Raw genomic sequence first — 20,539 nt, forward strand, 5'->3', positions numbered from 1 at the left:
AGCTGTATGAAACTGAAAAACTAATCTTATAAATCAATTATATACATATTTTTAAAAAAATGTGATGTGGGCACCACGTGATTTCGTTGTAGGCCTATTAAATTACATATAAATATTTTTTGCTGCACTTCACTTAAATTTATCTCATTTGAAAGTAAGATACAATCCTCAAATTCTTTAATACAGTGGACAGTTAGACAATTACATTGTGATGGATGCCACTTGCAACACATTTTTTTTGTGGTGTCCGTATCAGCATTTATATTAGTTTATATATTAATTCTGTGTCGCGTCGCTCAAGTAATGTGTTGTGTGGTGTAAGTGTGTAATCAGAAGTTATTAGTTATGATTTTTTTTTTCTTGTTATTGAATTATTTTATATTGAAAACATTTTTTACAATCAGAGGTTAATTATTACACTGGTCAAAATGATTTTTGTCTCACGAGTACCAATAGGAGTAATCAATATAGTATTTTTTCATATTTTCAAATATGTGTTCGGAATTTCTCCATCATCCATAGTTTTTTTATTTTAATTTCTTAAAAATCTTTTCGTCTACTTGTCTGTCAAGTAAAAGCTCCATATTGTAAATATGATGGAACCAAATCAGTTAACTCAAAGAGTAGTATTGCTACTGTTATGCAGGTTCACACGTGTATATACAGGTACAAACGTGATCTAGTGTAGCGCACATTCATCAGAACGATGCCAGTTGTGAGATAGTAGTGAACCAGTAAACACGTCAATGTGTGCTTTAATGTGTGTTTGAATTGTTGTGTATAACATATTTAAAACCTTATTACTTTTAATTAGATGTTAGTTACAAAATGCCTAGAGTTTTCTCTAAATACTGAAGTCCCAAAGGCGAAACCTTACTCCATTAGTCAAAAAGTGTTATGAACTTTATTTTGGGTACAAAGTCGTGAATCAAAAAAAGGCCTTGGCCCCACACATCTGTTGTTTATCGCTTTCTAGGTTTCTCACTGCACGGAAAAATGGCACACGCTACGTGTCATTTGCTGCCCCTATGAATTGGAGGAAACAAAAAAATCACTCTTCGACTGTTATTTCTGCTTAAAAAACATTAAAGGGATTACGTCTAAATCAAAACATACAGTGGTATACCCTAAATTGCAATCTGCAATGGGACGAGTTCCACACTGCGAAGAATTGCCCATACCAAAGCCTCCGGAACATGTGACATAAGATGAATAGAGCTCAGAGTCTGATGGAAGTAAGGAAGAAAAAGAAACAGATTCTGGTGATACAACTTTGACAGAGCAGTTCATCTGAGCCTCATTTACTGACTCAAGAAAATCTTAATGATCTCATACGAAATTTAAAGTAACCCAAAAACAGTCTGAAATGCTTGGTTCCCGAGTAAAAGGATGGTATTTTATTTAAAAAAAATCCAAATGTATGTACTTATCGCAATCGTCATCCTGAATTTAAAGACTATTTTTCTAAAGAAAATACCTTAGTGTTTTGTAGTGACATTTCTTCTCTTATGGAGACAGTTTTTTCTGTCTGTTGGGTAATGAATATAACCCAACAGAATGGTGCTTGTTCATTGATTCCTGTAAAATTAGTTTAAAAGCTGTGCTTCTACATAATGGCAATAATGGCTCATCTGCTGATTTCCATTAAAAATATCAGTTTCCATTAATAACCGATTGATTAATTAAAAAATGGATAATAAGCTAATATATAAAACCAAAATTAAATAGACTGTCCAAAACTAAAATTAAATTAAATTAAAACCAAAATTAATTATTTTTGCTTATTTAAACGTTTAGACTAGCTCAGCAAACTTTGTATGTCATTCTGCAAATTTTAAACATTTATAAAAGAAATGGGTGCGTAAAAGAAACCATACATGTGAAAATATTCTCAATTGAAATTTTAGCTCAAATTTAAAATAGTCCAATAGATGCTTCTAAAATGGTTAATAATCGATTTAGTAAGAATCAATTAACCAATAAATTAATTCAGCATTTGTGACACTTTTAAAGAAATAAAACAGCAAAACCTTGAAAAATAAGAATGAACGTGGTACGAAGCGCCTAAAAATTACTTTTTCTAATAATTAATGTCATTATGCAAATTAAAAACCATAAATTTTGAAAATTAATATAAAAATTGAAATGCAAATTTTTGTATTAAACAAGCTTACATTCAACAACAGAGAATTAAAGGAAGTTTTAATTAAAACTCTGAATTAAAAAGTTCAGAAGGAAAATGTGAATAATTACCAAGGAAACGTTATGTAAAGTTGTCGATTTAATAAATAGATTAACTACACCATTTTACATTAAAAAAGAGAAAAAAATTATATATTTATTCCATTTTAATAATTTTATATTTGCTATTGAAAACTTATACATAAGTTTATTAAATGAATGTGAAGAAATAATTAAAATATTAATTTATATTTAAATTAATAAAACTTGATATGAAAAACTATTTTAATTAAAATTCATCACTGTATTTAGACGGAAGTTTGTTCTCAAGTGTTTTCTTGTAGCAATTTTAAGAATTTTCAACATTTAACCACTTAAAATAAACCTTATTTTATTGCTTTACTAGAATGATTAAGTTAAAATATTAAACATAATTTAAAGGATTTAAAAAAATTTCCTTTTTCCTAAATATATATTTTTTGGCATTAATCCCTAGACTGATTTGATGCACTTAACTATTCCTTTCTATTTTCCGATAATCCTTTGTAAACATATTTGTTACATAGTTCAACTTTTATTATTTAAATTATATAACACTAGTTTTTAAACCTTGTTCCATTACTACATTAATTATAACATCTTGATAAGTTAGTATACATCAACGCAGTTGTTGCTTTTATAAGAAATTGCCACAAATCTATTTTTCTTCAGCTTCATTGGTTATTTTAATTTACGTGTAATATTCCTCAATTATTGAACTGTTTTAAATATAAATATATTTTTTACTATCATGTCAGTTATATAATTTTTAAAATTTATGTTATTTCAAGTAATTAAAAAAAAAATCTCCAAAAAAACCAATTCGTATGATTTGTCTGTCAGTATGTTTATTTATTCTGGCAAAACGCGAGAATCACTGACTGATCGCTTTCAAATTGGCAGGATGCAGTTGTATTATCTCAGGAAATGTTTTAAGCGATAGACCGAGGCCCTTGCCTCCTTGGAAGTGGAGTTGTGAATTAAAGATATTCATTAAAGGAAAAAAAATCTCTTACCTCATTAATATATTTCTGTCTCCATGGTAACAGAAATAAGTTACGAATTTTTCGTCTTCAAAGGTTCTGCACTTTATTACTACTATTTTATCTTTTGTAATTTAGTTTTTTTCGAGTTAGAATAAAGTCAGAATACTTAATTGTTATTTATCAGTAATATTCTCACAACTATGAGGTTAATCAACACTGCAGGGAACCAGGGGATGGAGACGTCTGGCTAGACAAGAACGGTTAGCGAAGCAAGCACTGTGACCTTGGGTAGATCCTACGTCCACGGGAGACCCCGATCGGCTAGTACACACGCGCGCACACACACACACACACATTTATTTATATTTTATTATTTGCATACATTATTATTTATAGCATTAATACAATATAAAACCACGGTTAACAAACTGAGGTTCAATAATAAAAACTTATATAAAACATCCAACATATAATTAATTTTTCCCAGGTTAATTTTGTGAACTTAATACATTACTTTAATGTTTATATTGAAAGTGTACTAGCAGGTATTAAAAGTTCGTACTAGCAGAAAGTATACAAGTATGTATTATTAAAAAAATACGAACAAGTATAAAACATAAAAGCTGACACGGTTTCCAAAGTAATCTTAGCAGACTTTCAATGTCTTGTCAACGATGCATTTATTACATTCCGATTGTTACATGTATCAATTGCAGATTCCGACTTCTTCTACACAGTTTCAGAGTTATTACAATTCTGATGAATTATGGAGTTTGTTACTGTGTAGTTAATATTTAAATTTAATTAATTCTGTTTATTGAATTTTATTTAATTTATTTATTCACGGTGTTCTTTGAAAATATTTCTTAAAAAATGATTATAAGAGAAGAATAAAATTTCGAGGAAATAAATGCAGTTATAAAGTGAACGAATTTTTACTGCTAAGTGGAGAAGATTAAATAATTTTGGGAGGGTGAGGTAATAGAAGGAAGGGATTCACATATGTAATAATTTTTGAGGAGTTGGAAAGGGGGTGACATAAGGCTCATTGGTTACCATAGGTGATCGTGTTTTTATATAATAAATCGGTGAACTATTCTATTTATTTCGCTTATTAAAAATTCTATACGACAAACCAAAATACTATAATATTTTATTTCAAATAGCATATTGAAATAACATTTGATACTGAAAAATAAAACGGCAACCCTCTTAAAAACGAAAATTAAAAAAAAAATAAAAGACTGAGTAACATTACAATTTGCTACTTTTAAATGAATGCTTAGCAAGGAGGTTGGTAGAATTAAATATTTTAATGAAATAGTTCAGGATTTTTTTCCTTATTTTTATAGAAATAGTATGAGAATTTTATAAATACCATAAGATATATTCAAAACATTTAAATTTATCGAGTTAAATCAGGAAATATATCGATATGTGGCACAGAAATACCTAAACATTTCGCTTGTAGGTAGATAATGAGATGAATTTTAATTGATACCAAACCGAAAACTAGAATTGAACCCGGGGGATATTATCTACATTACTCTGTTGATATACCAACTGAGCTACGGAGATGTATTTGAATAGCAGCACGCTAAAATATTCAAACTAATTTTAATCAAAATTAATTCATGCATTATTACACGCGTATACTAACACACACATTTATACATACAACACATACTAAACGATAGAACAGGATTTTCATTAAAATGGCAAACCTGCTTTACACGAGTTTCCTGTTAAATGTTCAAGTTGTGTTAATAGAAATCCCTATTATGAATGAAAATTTGCAACATTTACCAGTAATAGTAACCATTGTTCCTTTACTGAAAACATGAACCAATTACGGACCTAACAGTTAGTATGTATAACCAAACATAAATATAAAAAGTTCATTATTTTCAGATTACATATCATATCAGATTAGTTATAAATATAATATTTAATTAAAAAAACAACAAAAAGAAAATCAGATATGAAAGTTTTTTTTTAAATCAAATATTAAATTAATCCTTTTTTCAATTTTTCTTTAAAATCTCAGATTTTTAAATAGTTTAAAAACAAATACCAAAATTAACTCTTATTTTGGGAAGAATTCAGTGTAATAACTAAAAGCATAACTGAAAAAAAAGATTATTTTAATTATTTTATTTAAAATGTTTAACTTTATTTTTAAATATTATTGGGGCTGTAAAATATTCAGTACTGGTTAAAGGAAAATTAGAAGAAAAATCTTTAAAAAAAAATCTTAATAAAAATTCAAAATGAGAGCCAGAGACCACGTACAGAGTCTAAAACTGAATTCTCTTGTGTGCGAAGATATGAAACCTTTTTAACAACAATTTATATACGATTCATACAAAATAACGGGTGTCTGAAAAAGAATGTCTGAAAAAGAACTCCGCAGCTTTAACTTAAAAGTAATTTACAACAATTAGAATTATAAATGTATGTTTATTTCTTAAAGAAAGTACAAAGTGTAAAGCTTTATTACTCCCCCTAATGTCAATTCGACATGAACACCTTTTACAAACTTGCAAACGTCAAACCGATAATCCACCTCATTCCACATTCAGGCGCGCAGGTCTACAGGGATCGCCTTCACGGTTAGTGGTATTTTTTAGTGCAGGTGATCAAGTGACTGGATTTTTTTTTGATACACGAAGTTTTTACCCACAAAATAAAAAATCCATCGGCGTCCAATCGCGGTTCGAGCAATAGGAGAATCTCCGCTTATTCGTCTTTCTGAGAACTTGTCGTTTTGTCGTTGACCGTAGAAAGTACAACTTCTGCACGATGTAGAAGGGCTCAATGCTGTTGAAAAATTAGGCCTCCATATTTTCAATTTGTGGAAACACATAGTTCTGTAACATGTCCGAGTACACTGTGAATTTAATAATCTTCTCATAAAAAAAAATGGTCCAAAAATTCGATTTTGCACGACAGTGCACCAGACATTCACTTTCGCCCGGCTTTGAACGAATTTCACCGGTTAGTGTGAATTTTCTGAGCTCCGTACTCTACAGTTACGGCAATTCGTAACTGCATGAACGTGATATATTGATTCTTTGGAAATTAAAGGCTTTCCAGATAATGATTCATCTGCAGAAGTAAAGTCTAACATGGTCGTTATAAACTATATTCTTTATGGTTTATCGTATGGTCTAATTTCATGGAATAGCTGAAGTTTAGAAGAATGAAGTTTCAATTGATTGTGAACAACATGATGTACAGTACTTTTAGGAATGTTTTTTCGACGATTAATACTACAAACAGAACGTTTTAGATTCTGGTAGAAAAATATTCGAATTTTGTTCTGTGTGTTCGGTACTTTTTTAGGCTTATTTGTCGAGTATCCTTTCTAAACGCTTCCTGTTTCAAAAAGCTGTTCACATCACTTACGTTTGGTTTTATCACTCCGAGAATTTCTATGATAGACTCACGAATAATTTCTTTGTACGAAAGTACTTTTTTCTGCAAACCAGTACGCAGTACGCGCACTGTGCATTTCCCTTGTGGCGATGCCATGGTGCTGAAGCCCGAGCTTAACAGCTTGGCGTGTACAACGATCTAACGCAGCGGCTATCTGACGGAGAATGTCCAAACAAAAAATAAATTTTTGTCACTTTAATATTATGCATAAACACTATTGAGCCGTGTAAAATAAAAACTAATTCGATCTTGAAACTCCAGAGTTCTTTTTCGGACACCCGTTAGAATGAAAAGCGTATTTTGCTTTTAATAATCAAATAAATGTCATATCGGTTTTAAATCTATTCTTTAAACTAAATTCATGTTAATGAAACATATTCCAAATAATTCTCTTTTCATATGGAGGTACTTTAAACTTTAGAATGACATCCGACTATTAATCATTAAGCTTGTGAAAATTTAGTAAAATCCAATATCAATGTTTATAAGGAATTTAAAAGTAGAAAATATAAAAAAATCTTAACGTCATATTCGTAGTAAATAACTCGATTAGTTATGAAAAACCTCTGTTTACAATATTAAGATGAACAATTCAAAACGGATTCATTAGCTGAATTTAGTCTTTAAAATTAACAAAAGATAATCTTCGAAATTTGTGTAGTAGTTGAAAAGTGAGTTTTTAATGTATTACAGAAAATAAAAATCATTTCGAGTCGAATTTAGCACCCTTTTTTAAATAATATAATACGTGTGTGTAGCAACTCTATTAAATTTTTCTTTCATTCATTGGCAGGGCTAGGGAGAACATCTGATACATTTTTCTATTAGGAAAATTTGTACATTTATTTATATTTTTTTAACCTACGAAAGGGTAAACCTAGAATAGGATATTTCAATTTGATCTTACAACGATCGTATAAATTGCCCAGGTCTCTATTCACATCAGAAAGATTAAACATTTTTGAGTAACAAAAAAATTAAATAAATAATAATTATAACAATAATAGTAATAAAAAATAATAGGAGGGAGTAATATAACCCTCATATTCTAGAATGATTAAAATAAGTCGAAATATAGTCTACTCTGAAACTTCTTCTTTTGACAGTATCTTGTTTAGAATAGTCAAAAGACCCAAACTGATCCGGGTTTAAGACATTTTTGAGGCATTTCTTTGTATACACAAAATTAAAAGTACTTGTATTATGAGAAATGACAAAACATTTATAATAAATTAGATAATGTGATATCCCTAAAAATTAGAAATGCACCAACTACGTCACATTATTATATAACAATTATAAGTTTTACTGGAAGAAACTCAGCAGCATAATTACATTTGTTGTCATTCTCTTCTTTTATTATATAAACTACTAAGTTTTATACGTATAAAACTCAAATTTAATTCATGTTCGTTAGTTTTAATTCTTCGAGTACAACTATTTTCTTACAATATTTGTTTAATTTTTTCATAAAAATTGTTAATAGTAACAAAAATATGATTAAAAAATTATTCTCCCTAGTAATGTACAGTAATAAATGTTTCGTTCACTGCCGCCTCGCAATGCAACGCGTTTATAATCCAAATATAGGATAACTATTGTAAACGGTTTGCTAGGTCCCGTTCTCGTCAGTCAATGCAGTTTGCAACCATAATGTCAAATGACGAGGAGATTTAGTCGCACATATTTATAAACCAAATTAAAAAAAAAATTGCATCCATCCGTTCATAAGTAAAAACATAAATAGAATTACACTTTTTAGCAATCAAATAGATGAGGAAAATTTTTATATTTCTACAGAATATGTAGGAAACGGCTTTTTGAGCTGACGTAACAACTTCATCCTTGCATATAAGACTTTAAAACCAAACTTTTTTTAAGTTTTGTAATTTTTATTTTTTTTAATTATCTTACAAAGTTTATATGTATTGTAATATATTAACACGTACGTATTTTAATATATAAAAGCCCAACAGCAATTTTATTAAAAATGAAAAGAAACAGTGCTACACACAATTTTATCGAACCCTGTTGCTTTAAGACCGGTCAGATCGATTGGACGCAGTCAATCGAATCGAAAATATTTGGATTCAGATAGAATTATATTTGCGTTAAGGAAGGATTTTGGTTTAAATGTATGATATCGTAACACAATCATGACTCAAATGCAATGCATTGTTCTATTTTTTATGATAAATACTTTTGTCGTGGAAGTGAATGAAGGGTCTTAATCCCAAGAAAAGGATTAACTGTGGCTTGTCTTATGTACAGTTTTAAACTAAAACAATTGTTTTAAACAATATCTAGTTTTAAACTGTATTTTATAACATGGTTTTTTATAGTAGATTTCTCTTTGCAGCAATTATTTTAAATCCGTCTATTTTTTTAAATTCCGTTATTTATCGCATCATATTAATTATTAATTCTAAATCTTCTATACAGTTTCTTAAGAGCTGATAACATAAAAGATTGCTTAACTTTGAAGTCACCATCTTTTCATAAATATGCTCGATAATTTTTAAAGGGATGACCCAAAAAGGATCAAATTATGTGACGTAAAAGAATATTTAGTTATAGTAAACATTCTTTTAACTATTATTATTGCGTCACATTCAAAATATATTGAAAAGTAATCAAAAGAGAATATTTTTTGATAAAAAGTTTAAAAAAAACGGAAAATTCTTGGTTAACAGGTAACAGTCGCTATTTTTTACTGTGTTTACCAAGCAAATTATTTAACTTTCAACTGAACGGAAAAGGTATAGCAAGAAAATTGTAGTAAGAAAAAATCAATCGATAAAATAATATAGATGGTACATTCATTGCTATTAAACTAATAGAACCTCCCAATTGCAGAATAAAAATAAAAAAATATATATTTTTAAACCTTCGTACAGCCTAGTGCGAAAACTTAGTGAAAACTTACTTAAAAACAAGAAATCTGTTTGCAGTGGATTTAAGTGAACAACACAAAAGCGGAATAATTATTCTCAAGAAAAATAAGAATTCCAAAACGACCGACACAAGTAGTTGATTAAAAAAAAATTGTGCAGTTATCTAAAGAAAAAAAATTATATATATATATATATATATATATATATATATATATATATAATACATATGATTTATATGATTGTAATAAAATCACACCTTCATCTTCATTCAATATTTTCACTATATGATAAACCTATGTATAACATAAAACGTAGGAAATAGTCTTTTACATGGTAGAAAATCTAATTAGTTAACATTGAATTATGTAGTAAGATTGATAAAAGAAGAATGCACTTGATATGACTACTAAATTCGAATTATATCTTAGACTGGATATTGAAAAGTTAAACAGAGCAGAACAAAGGTTGTGAAAAAAGTAAGAAAATCATTTTTTTTTCAATAGACAAAGAAAAACCTAAATAATATCGAAGTTAAGAAAAATTAAAGAAAAGGTTGCAGGACAATATATAATACTAGTGTTACTGACAAGCATAAGGCTTAGATAAAAGGAAAAAGTATTTTTCTTCAAAAACAAGAAATCTTTTTTTTAAACTGGTAAAAATAAGCTGATATCAATAACGGTAGTATATTTAATAAATGGATAAAAAAATAATAAAAACTAAATCTTCTTATAGAGATAATAAAAAAAAACCATAATCAGCTTCTTTAAAATCAATATCATATATACAGAATGTTTCAATAAAAAATGGAAATAATTTGGGAACTGATTCTAGAGCTTGAAATAAGGAAAAGTGTTCTTACAAACATACGTCCAAAAACGATTTATATCGAGTTGAGGTTAGAGAAAAATTTCACCAGGATTTCAGTTTCCCGGGAAGTGAGGTAATACTGAAATTTTTAACGGGTTATGTAAGAGATAAACTTGGTTTCTTGCCTTGAAAAAACCAATAAAACTGGTTTCAGAACTGTATCTTTCTTCGTTTTTTGTAATATTCTAAGTAAAAGAGAAAGATTTAGTGACGAAAAACACGTTTTTATGGTTGAAGTACAATAATAACTTTGTTGGATGATGACTAATAAATGCGTAAATTTTATTATGAAAACCTGTAGAAAATTTAATTTTGAGAAAATTTATGTAAAAAGTCTGTAAAAACTCAAAAAAACAAATCAACTTTTATTATTAAAACAAAATGGAACAAAACTTAAAAATTTTATGATTTTCTAAATTAATAACGCTGTTTTTAGTACAATAAATCTACAAATTTGAAAAATTAGTTTGCAACACTATCAATTTGCTTAAAAATTAATTTTAATACCACTCATTGTTTTGATAAAATTGTGGTTACTTATTGACAATAAACCTTGGGCGGTTTAGTTGTTTTTGACATAATTTTATGTTTAATTATTTTTAACAATCTTCTTATGTATTGTTTTTTGTGTTGGTTGTATTCTAAACTGTCTATTTTCCAATTGAATCTAAATTAAAAATAAAAATAAATTTCGTTTTGTATTCTTTGATTTGAAAAGTTCCGCGTTTCTTCACTTATGCAGAATATACTGATAAGATTTTTGTGTACGGCTTTTACAGTGGAAGTCCTTCATTTGCGTAGGAAGAGTACCGACGTAAGTATATCCTGAACGAGTAGTTTCAAACCGTAATGTATTCTGTAGAATTTTTAATAATCTTCGTGCGAATATGGTATACTTCGCAGCGCTCATGTTTCACCAAAACGCCAACCAGTACATGGTGATGAAAGGGTAAGCATTCTTCAGGTGGTACTGCATTGTCCTACAACGAGCACTTGAAGAATTTCTACACGACTCAGCAATCCACAAAATACAATAAGGAGGACATTACATGCTCACAGATTACATCCTTGTGTTCAAAAAGTTCAACACCTCCAGTTTGGTGACTATGCAGAAAGACTGCAGTTTTGTCAATAGGTTAAAACTAATTTCCACTTAATTCCTTTATCATTATTTTCAGACGAAGCTACTTTAACCCGTAATGGCACAAGCAACACACAGAAATCACATCGGTGGTCTGAAGAAAACCCACTGGTAAACCTTTGGTGTGGCATGGTCTAAATCCAATTTACGGTCTAATCCAATTCCTTTCATACTAAAACAACATGTCAGGAGGAAGAAATTATCTGAAATTTTTAAACAATGAATTTATTACAGTGCCTGAAAATTTCTCATTGGCGAAACGAATTAAAATATACTGCCAAACTGATGGAGCATCAGCAAATTTCACGAATGAAGTAAGACAATTCTTACATAAAAAATTTAATGGTAATCAGATTGAACGTAGATGGTCGGTAAATTGGCCACCTAAATCACCCGACCGTACTCTCTTAGATTATTGCTTATGAAGATGGGTGAAATGCCAGATATACAAGCAAAAATGAAACACACGTGATGTGTTGATCGCATTCTCAATGCTGCTGTCCTAAGTAAGCAACACAAAGATATTATTTACTTGGCGACAGAAAATGTAAGGAGAGTTGAAAAGTACATCGATGTCAATGAAAGAATTTTTGAATATTTATTGTAAATTAATATAGTGTAAATCAGAGGGAGGATTCTTTTTGAAGTAAATTTAAAATATTTTAATTTTTCAAAGGTCTCAATTTATTGTACCAAAAACAGCTGTTTTTAATTTTTACAAAATTATAACAATTTTCTTTTAAGTTTTTGCAGCTTTGTTTTAATAATAAAGGTTGATTTATTTATTTTTTTGATTTTTCAGTCTTTATTACATGAATTTTCTCAGAATTACATTTTCTACAAGTATTAAAAATAAAATTTACGCATTTTATAGTCATTTAATAAAGTTATTGTACTTTAACACTAAAAATACGTGTTTATTGTCACTGAATTTTTCTCTTTTACGTAGGATATTATGAAACCTAAAAGAGATATAGGTCTGTAGACCTGTCTAATTCGATCTTTCAAGTTAAATACTATAAGAATCAATCAAGTTTACCTCTTATACAACCCGTAAAAATTTTATTATCACCTCATTTCACCAGGGGAACTGAAATTCTGGCAAAAGTTTCTTCTATCTATAATTCGATAATAAAGCGCCTTTGGACATATGCTTGGTATGAACCATTTTCCTTATTTCAAGCTCTAGAATTCCGTTTCCTTTTTAATTACTCTGTATTTTTTTTATAGTATACATCCAATAAATCGAATTTTCGATATGTATTCCGGTTAAAGTTACAATATTCTTAGAAAATAAAAATTTATTATTTTATTTAACTGTAACAATTTAATAATCGATCTAAATTAATCAGAATAGTTAAAACAAAATTTAAAAAAATAGAATATTCCTATAAATGCGTATTATTCTAATAGAATTATTTTAATTAACATTTTAAATTATAAATAAACTACGATAAGTAAATAAATAACCATTAATATAAATAAAACGTAAAAATACAGATAGAAGAGAAAAATACGTAATAGAAATGATCCTAGAAAACAACTATATGAAGAACAAGAGCTGTACTAGAAATACTGGATGATATCTTAAAAGCTATAAGAAGGAGGAAAGTGAGATTCCTAGGCCATGTGTACATAATGGACGAACAGAAACCAAATAAAAAAATATTCATTAAATTCTAAAAACCAAATATGAACCACGGTACCTACAACAAATGGAGAAAGAATTACAGATCCTAGGGATCCAAGAACAGGAAATGAAAGATGAAAAGCTATTCAAGCAAAAAATACACGAAGTTGAGTTTAAAACGGTGAGGAAGGAAAAGTGTCACACCAAAGTAAAACGGTTGGAAAAGAGAAAGACCACACACTGGAATGAATAAAAGAACATTGGAAGAAAATAAAAAGAAACCAGAAGAAAGTATATTTGCGTGGTCCATAGTTGATCTAACCGCAAAAATACGTATATATGTATAAATAAACAAATGCTAAACTTTTTAATTAACATGAATTTACTAAACTTGGTTAATTTATAATTGAAAATTTTTAATAATAGGAAAAAAAAAGTTACATTTTTAGTTAACAGAATAATCAAATTTTCGTTTATATGCTTTGACTTTTTAAAAATATATATTGATTATAATCTACGAAAAAGGGTTTTAATTTTTTTTTTAAGGAAACAGTAAACAATGGATTAAATATGAATATAAGAATATATTAAAAGTGTATATATATATATATATATATATATATATATATATATATTTATATATATATATATATATATATATATATATTTATATATATATATATAAAGAATATATTAAAAGTGTATAGATATATATATATATATATATATATATATACTTTTAATATATTTAATTACTTACCGGAGATGTGGGATATGTGAAACTTCTCTATCATCGGCATCTAACCAACGAATATCAGGAGGTGGGTTACCATGTGCTGAACAAAGAAGAAGAGCACCGCTAGAATTAGACAGCTCTACCCATTGTTGAGGTTCTTGAAAAAATACAGGACCCTGACCACGACCAATTGCTCCTGAAAAAAAAGAAAAGTTTTATGTATTATCTAAAATTATACAAGCAGCTATATTTTTCACAATATTTTCTATTCATAAATTCTTTAACAACGTAAATAAACATTTATTTAGTATAAAACAGCTGTATAAAACACTATTTATTTACATATTAATATCTTTTGTCACTAAAGATGTTTAAATATTGAACATTTATTAACAATTACAGATAATTAATTAATATTAAAGAACGATCGTTAAAAATTTGACAAATTTTAATCTGAAATAATAAATTAATGAATAAAATATCGCAGTTCTCGCAGATAAATTTAATAATTTCCACCCTTGTGATGTTTTGAAAATCAAAAAAATTGTTTTGATATATTTTTTATTATGTTTTTATAATATTAAAAAAAACATGTTATAATTATTAATCATTATTGAATAAATTAAGTAAATTAATGATTAATTATTCGTCACTTAAAGTCATAAAAAATACCCGATCTCCGAAGAAGAACTTTAAAGCTTTTAAATTAAATTTACTTTATTACATTTACAATTTCAAATATTTGTGTTTTATTACGTGAAAGTACAAAATCTAAGGATTTTTCTTGGTATGGGATGACTTTGCAAACCCTTATGGACGTGCTCTGGATGGGAGCTTTATTCCCTACCCAGCCTTCTAGGAACCTATCGAGCGCAGTCCACACGACATTGCAAGATTATCTGAAGGGGCTTCTTCCTGGTTGGAAACATACGCCCTTCATATTTCCAATCTGTGTAAACACAAAGTTCTCTAACATTCTAAGTTCACTACGCCTGAAATAGTGTGCGGAAAAAAAGGTCTAAAAATTCGATTATACATGATACCACATCAGACATTGAAATTTTCGGGCGTTATGGACAAATTTCATCGATTTATGAGAACGTTCTGAATCCAATATTCGACAATTATTGCGATTCACGATTCTATGGACGTGAGATGTTTCACTAAAACAAAAATACGCTCTAGGTAATTTTCATTTATAAACGAAATCTTACATGGTCATTAAAAATTGCACTCCTTGCGGCTTATAATTATGTTTAATTTCATGTAGAAGCTGCAGTTTATTAAGAAGTTTCAATCGCTTGTTAACAGTATCATGGACAATGCTTTTAGAAATTTTCAGTTAAAGACTTTTGCTCTACGAACTGAACCTTTTGGATTTCGTTGGAAAGACAGTCGAATTCTTTCTGTGTTCTTGACACTTATTACAGGCTTACATGGTGAGTGTCCTTTCAGAACATTTCCGGTTTCAAAAAACTGTCTCACCACTTTGGCATGCTTTTGTTATTTGAAGACTTTTAATAATAGGCTCCCATATGATTTTTTTATGACAGTCACTGATTTTATTTCTGCAAATCGGCATACGCACTGTGCTTTCTCTTGTTGTGACGCCGTGGTATTACGTTGGTAATACCATTACCTTGTAATGCGATTTCCATGTATAGTAATGGAACGTAATACAAGGTAATGCCATTACCTTGTATTATGATGGTAATATGCTTTTCTTATGTATGACGACAAGAGCTTAGTTGGTAGCTTGGCCTGTTCAACAGTGTAACTCAGCTGTAAACAAAACAGTAGAATGCGTAAACAAAAAAAAAAAAATGAATTGTTGTCCCATCACGATTATGCACTACTGAGTGCATAAAATACAAAAAAATACTATTGCTAGCTGTAAAATAAAAACCATATTCGTTCTTGAAAAATACACAAAACACTATTGAGTGCTGTAAAATAGATGCTATATTCATTCTGGGAACACCGGAGTTATTTTTCAACCATCTGGTATTATTTATCATTTAAAATTAATAAAAAATAATTAAAATAAACTAAAAAACTTCCAAGCGTATCAAAATTCAAAAAAATATTTTAAACAAAATTATTTTTCTTGTTGAAAATAAAATTTTAAGGCATTACAATAAAAGAATAAGAATAATTTGTTTCTACTGAATAACCTAAAGCACTGTGAAAAAAATATAAAAAAAAAAAAACTTACAAAAACATACTCGTACTAGTGGACCCGACAGAGTTGTCCTGACGCGGGATTATTCTGTATAAAATTTTCACGCATAAATATAAGTAACTTAATTAAGTTAAAATTAGCAGGAATGTGTTCTAAATTTCATTAAAATGACTATTAGTATGATATTATCAGTTTGTGATTGTTGTATTATTGTAATGGGTTTATTGATTAATTATGTGTAGTATGGTTAATATTTATTTTCACTAAATACTGAGATGTCCGATGAAAATTGAATTAAAAAGTCGAAACGTCGTAAAATTAATAATTAGTGCAATTAACAAATTTTCATCCACATTACTACTAATTTTCACTAAACATCATTCTAAAAAAGTACAGACTACATATTTTTTTTATTTATTTAATAATTTTGATATTTCATAACCATGTAACAGCTTAATTAATCAATTAATAAAAAAATTAAAGCACTGTAAAAAAGCAACGAAGTTAAAATTTTAGTAGAAATTTTTCTCATTTTTCTCATTCTTTATTTTAACATCTATTTTACCAAATTTTAAATAATTGTAAATTAAAAATAGTTTTACAAAACTTTTTATAAAATTAATCAGCTAAAACATTATAAATTCAATTTTTTAGATATACTTTAAACTATATGATAAGTAACTTATATTTTAATTTTATAAATGTTATAATTTATTTTACAAACTTAAATTTTTATTTTCAAAGAGCCGTTCAATACTTTATAAGTTGCATAGAATCAAATGAGAACTGACAATTTAAATTTGTAGGTTAAGTTGATTGCTATTGAATGCACGTGTATACATCATTAAACATGAAAAATCATGTAAAATACTCACTTCAATACTGCACCTTACAAATTTACACAATGTATATTTTTTAATGTACTTTAAAACTTTATTTCAATAAATAATAATATAATATAATATTCTCAATAAGCGCGCAATTCTAGCAGACTCGGCAATGCTTCGCTATTGCTAGATCTGAGTATACATACAGATTAAATGACAACAATTGAAAGTTTCATAAAACCTTAAAAAACTGAACATTAGCAATTTAACAAAATTTAACCTTTCACTTTATAAAAGTCAGAATGTAAATAAATCCAAATGGCAAAACAACAGCACTACCTATCTGATTTAATTCACACCACTCTCTAATCACAGTATTCGGTGGAAAATAATTTTTAACGAAAAGTGTTGTGGCTCCAGAATCATTACAATTAATACTGAACATTAAAAAATTTACAATACATTACGGAACCTTATAAAATTTCACCTTTAACTTTATAAAATTCAGAATGTAAATAAATCCAATTGTCAGAACAGCACTACCTATCGGATTTAATTCAAACTATTCTCTAAATACGAATTTTAATGTAAGAACAACACTAAGCTACGACGCAAGTAACTGATATGCGGAAGGGCAACAAAATAAAAAAATTCCTAGAATCCGATCGCAGCACCAACTACCGGGTTTGAGTGATAAACCAAAAATTAAAAAAAAAAACTTCTAAAACGCGATCGCAGCTCTGCCTACCGGACTTATTTCTGAACGTTAACCATCCCAAGATCAACAACACATAAATAAATCGAGAAAACATTTTCACTTCAATACTGTACCTTACAAATTTACACAATGTATATTTTTTAATTACACTTGAAAATGTTATTTCAATAAATAATATGGTAATATTTCTCAATACGCGCACAATTCTAAACGCAATCGCAGTGCTGCCTACTTGTTACTTAATCAGTTGTGATTTTGTTTACATTGGCAACGGCCATACGGGCTCTTTGTGACTGGTCGTTGTGTTTGACAGCGGCCATCTTGCATTGATCTGATTGGTTTTCCTTTGTTTACATTTCCATCTCATTTATTAGCCTCTTGTTTATTAAAAAACTGTTTTCTCGCGATTTTTTGTAACACAATAATAACACAAAATTACGAAATATTTTTCTCAATTTGATCGCAGCACCAACTGTCGGGACAAACTAAAATATATTGAATATTCGATACTGCGATGGTAGTCTGCCGGATCCAATGTAAAAAATTCCAAAATCAACAACTACTTATAAATAAAAAATTAATTAAATAACTTTTTCCAGTGGACCAAATTGTGAATCTAAATCATTCTCGAATCCCCTTGAACACACAAACAAAATTTCATCAAAATCAGTCCAGCCGTTTGGAGGAGTTCACTTTCATACATACGCACACAAGAAATATATATATATAAAGATTTGATTGCATATAAAATTTTTTTTTTAAATCTTTAATTAACCTAATATTAATATTAAAATTAATAAAAAAAAGGAAACAAATTATAAAACCCCTCCAAAAAGTAAAAAAATAAGAATTAAATCTAATTGAGAATTTAAAAAAATTAATATAATTTATTAACAAATATAAAAATGCACTGAAAAGTAAAAAATAAATTATATAAATATCTAATAAATAACCAATAAATAAATGTAATAATTATTAAATTTTAAGGCGTTATTATAAGCGTGGCGCAGTTATTATAATTTATTTAAAATAACACAACATTTATTTTTACGACAATTAATCTTCATTTTCATTTTAATAACGATGCGAGGAGGCGGAAAGGTCTGCTGGAACCTCTCTAGTTGAGACTGACTAGCTACAAGTAACAATCTGGAAAAATGCACCCACTAGCTTTCTTTGTACGTGTTCTCACTTAGTTGAAGTTTATCTTCAAATTCTGCTTGTAATCTAAACCAAATTGAACCCACTCTTTCCGCTAAAAGTTTCATTTTAACTAATTATGAATTTTTATTTAATGAATTAATAATTACGATTACAATTATAATGATGATAATAATTAATAATTTTTCAGATTACCGTCAAAATGTAATAACTTTGTGCAAGATTTATAAATATAATTTTTATTTTTAATCTTTTTACCCCGTAAAGGTCATCTCGGTGCAAATTTGAACCATCAAAGAATTAAAACTTGAGTTATTTTATTACAAATAAATAAAGTATGTAAATATACTAAAAAACCTCATTAAAAAAAAATATATTTTAAAATACAGCTTATTTCTATAAATACTTATTCAAATACATTGTTACAAAAACTGCACCACGCTATTATTTAACTAAATATTTTCATTACTTTTAATTTTTTATTCTATTAATTATTACAATTATTTATTGGTTATTTATCAGATATTTATAAAATTTATTTTTTATTTTTCAGTGCATTTTTATATTTGTTAATATATTATATTTTTTGGTTTAAAATTCTCAATTTGATTTAATACTTTTTTTTTACTTTTTAGAGGGTTTTTCTAATTTGTTTCCTTTTTTTATTAATGTTATTTAATATTAATTAGTTTAATAAATGCTTTTTTAAAAAATACTTTTTTATATGTAATCAAATATATTTTTGTATTTTTTTAAGACTAAAAAAAAGTAAAAATATTTATTTTTACACATCAAAGTTACATACGTGTACCAAATTTCAATCATTTTCATACGATAGTTTATGAGAAATGAAAATTTTCAACTAAATGCATGCATTTAGCGTAGGGGTAGTGCGTGGGGGCGTGGCGGTGGGTCATATCAAATTCCGACACCGTAGTGCTGTATTGTCATCGAAGTTACATACGTGTACCAAATTTAATTGATTTTCATACGATAGATCAAAAGATATAGCAGTTGCAAAATTTGATTATTCCTAAAGAGAGTTAAATAAAAGCTTTTAAAAATAACTGAATAATATAAATTTAAAATTTTTTTTTACCGTGCTAATGTTAATTCATAATTGCTTTTTTTTCTAAAAACTATTTCCTTCGTTAAAAAATGAACACATATTTGTGCTGTCATGAAAAACTAAAAGTTTCTATTCACAATAATAAACAAAGATTATAAACAACTGAATCATTTTCAGAAAAAAACCAATATATTCACAAAAATCTACTTACAAATAACATCACAAAAATAATAAAATAGCATTTTCCATCTCCACAAATTCATAAACAACTGTTTTTAAACTAAGAAAAAAAATCGTCTTTCTTGAAAAATTTATTTCTTCTATCTCTATTAAGTAAATTAAATAATAATAGTAAGTAAAGTAAGTACAGGAAATTGGGATTTTATAGAAATATATATAGTTTTTCAGTTTTTAAAACTTCTTATGATTTAAATGTATTGGACCATTATTCTCTTTCATTGTCCCACACACCTTTGATCTTATTATATATACAATTTTTATTTTATAACAAAGCTAACAAAATTATACGAAAGAATTTTATTTATAAAATTACAGAAATCATGATGTGGAACCATACACTACCATTTTTTAGGTTTTATTTCAGAATAATATAATGACAAATAGGTTGTGAATTATAAGGAGTTAAAATATTTATAAAATTACAGAA

At 27.7% G+C, this 20,539-nt stretch overlaps 1 protein-coding gene across 1 annotated transcript in view; it reads right to left on the reverse strand.

The window, feature by feature from the left end:
• The window catches only part of LOC142321172 (cell adhesion molecule Dscam2-like), a 348,909-nt gene extending 334,106 nt beyond the window's left edge, over positions 1-14,803 (reverse strand). The window contains exons 1-2 of the mRNA XM_075359167.1: positions 14,779-14,803; positions 13,940-14,111 (exon numbers count right to left, since the gene is read on the reverse strand). Coding sequence (XP_075215282.1) covers positions 13,940-14,111; positions 14,779-14,803 — 197 coding nt within the window. The remainder of the gene's footprint in view (positions 1-13,939; positions 14,112-14,778) is intronic.
• Positions 14,804-20,539: the final 5,736 nt, after the last annotated feature.

This window comes from Lycorma delicatula, chromosome 3, assembly GCF_047948215.1.
Source record: "Lycorma delicatula isolate Av1 chromosome 3, ASM4794821v1, whole genome shotgun sequence".
NCBI lineage: Eukaryota > Metazoa > Arthropoda > Insecta > Hemiptera > Fulgoridae > Lycorma > Lycorma delicatula.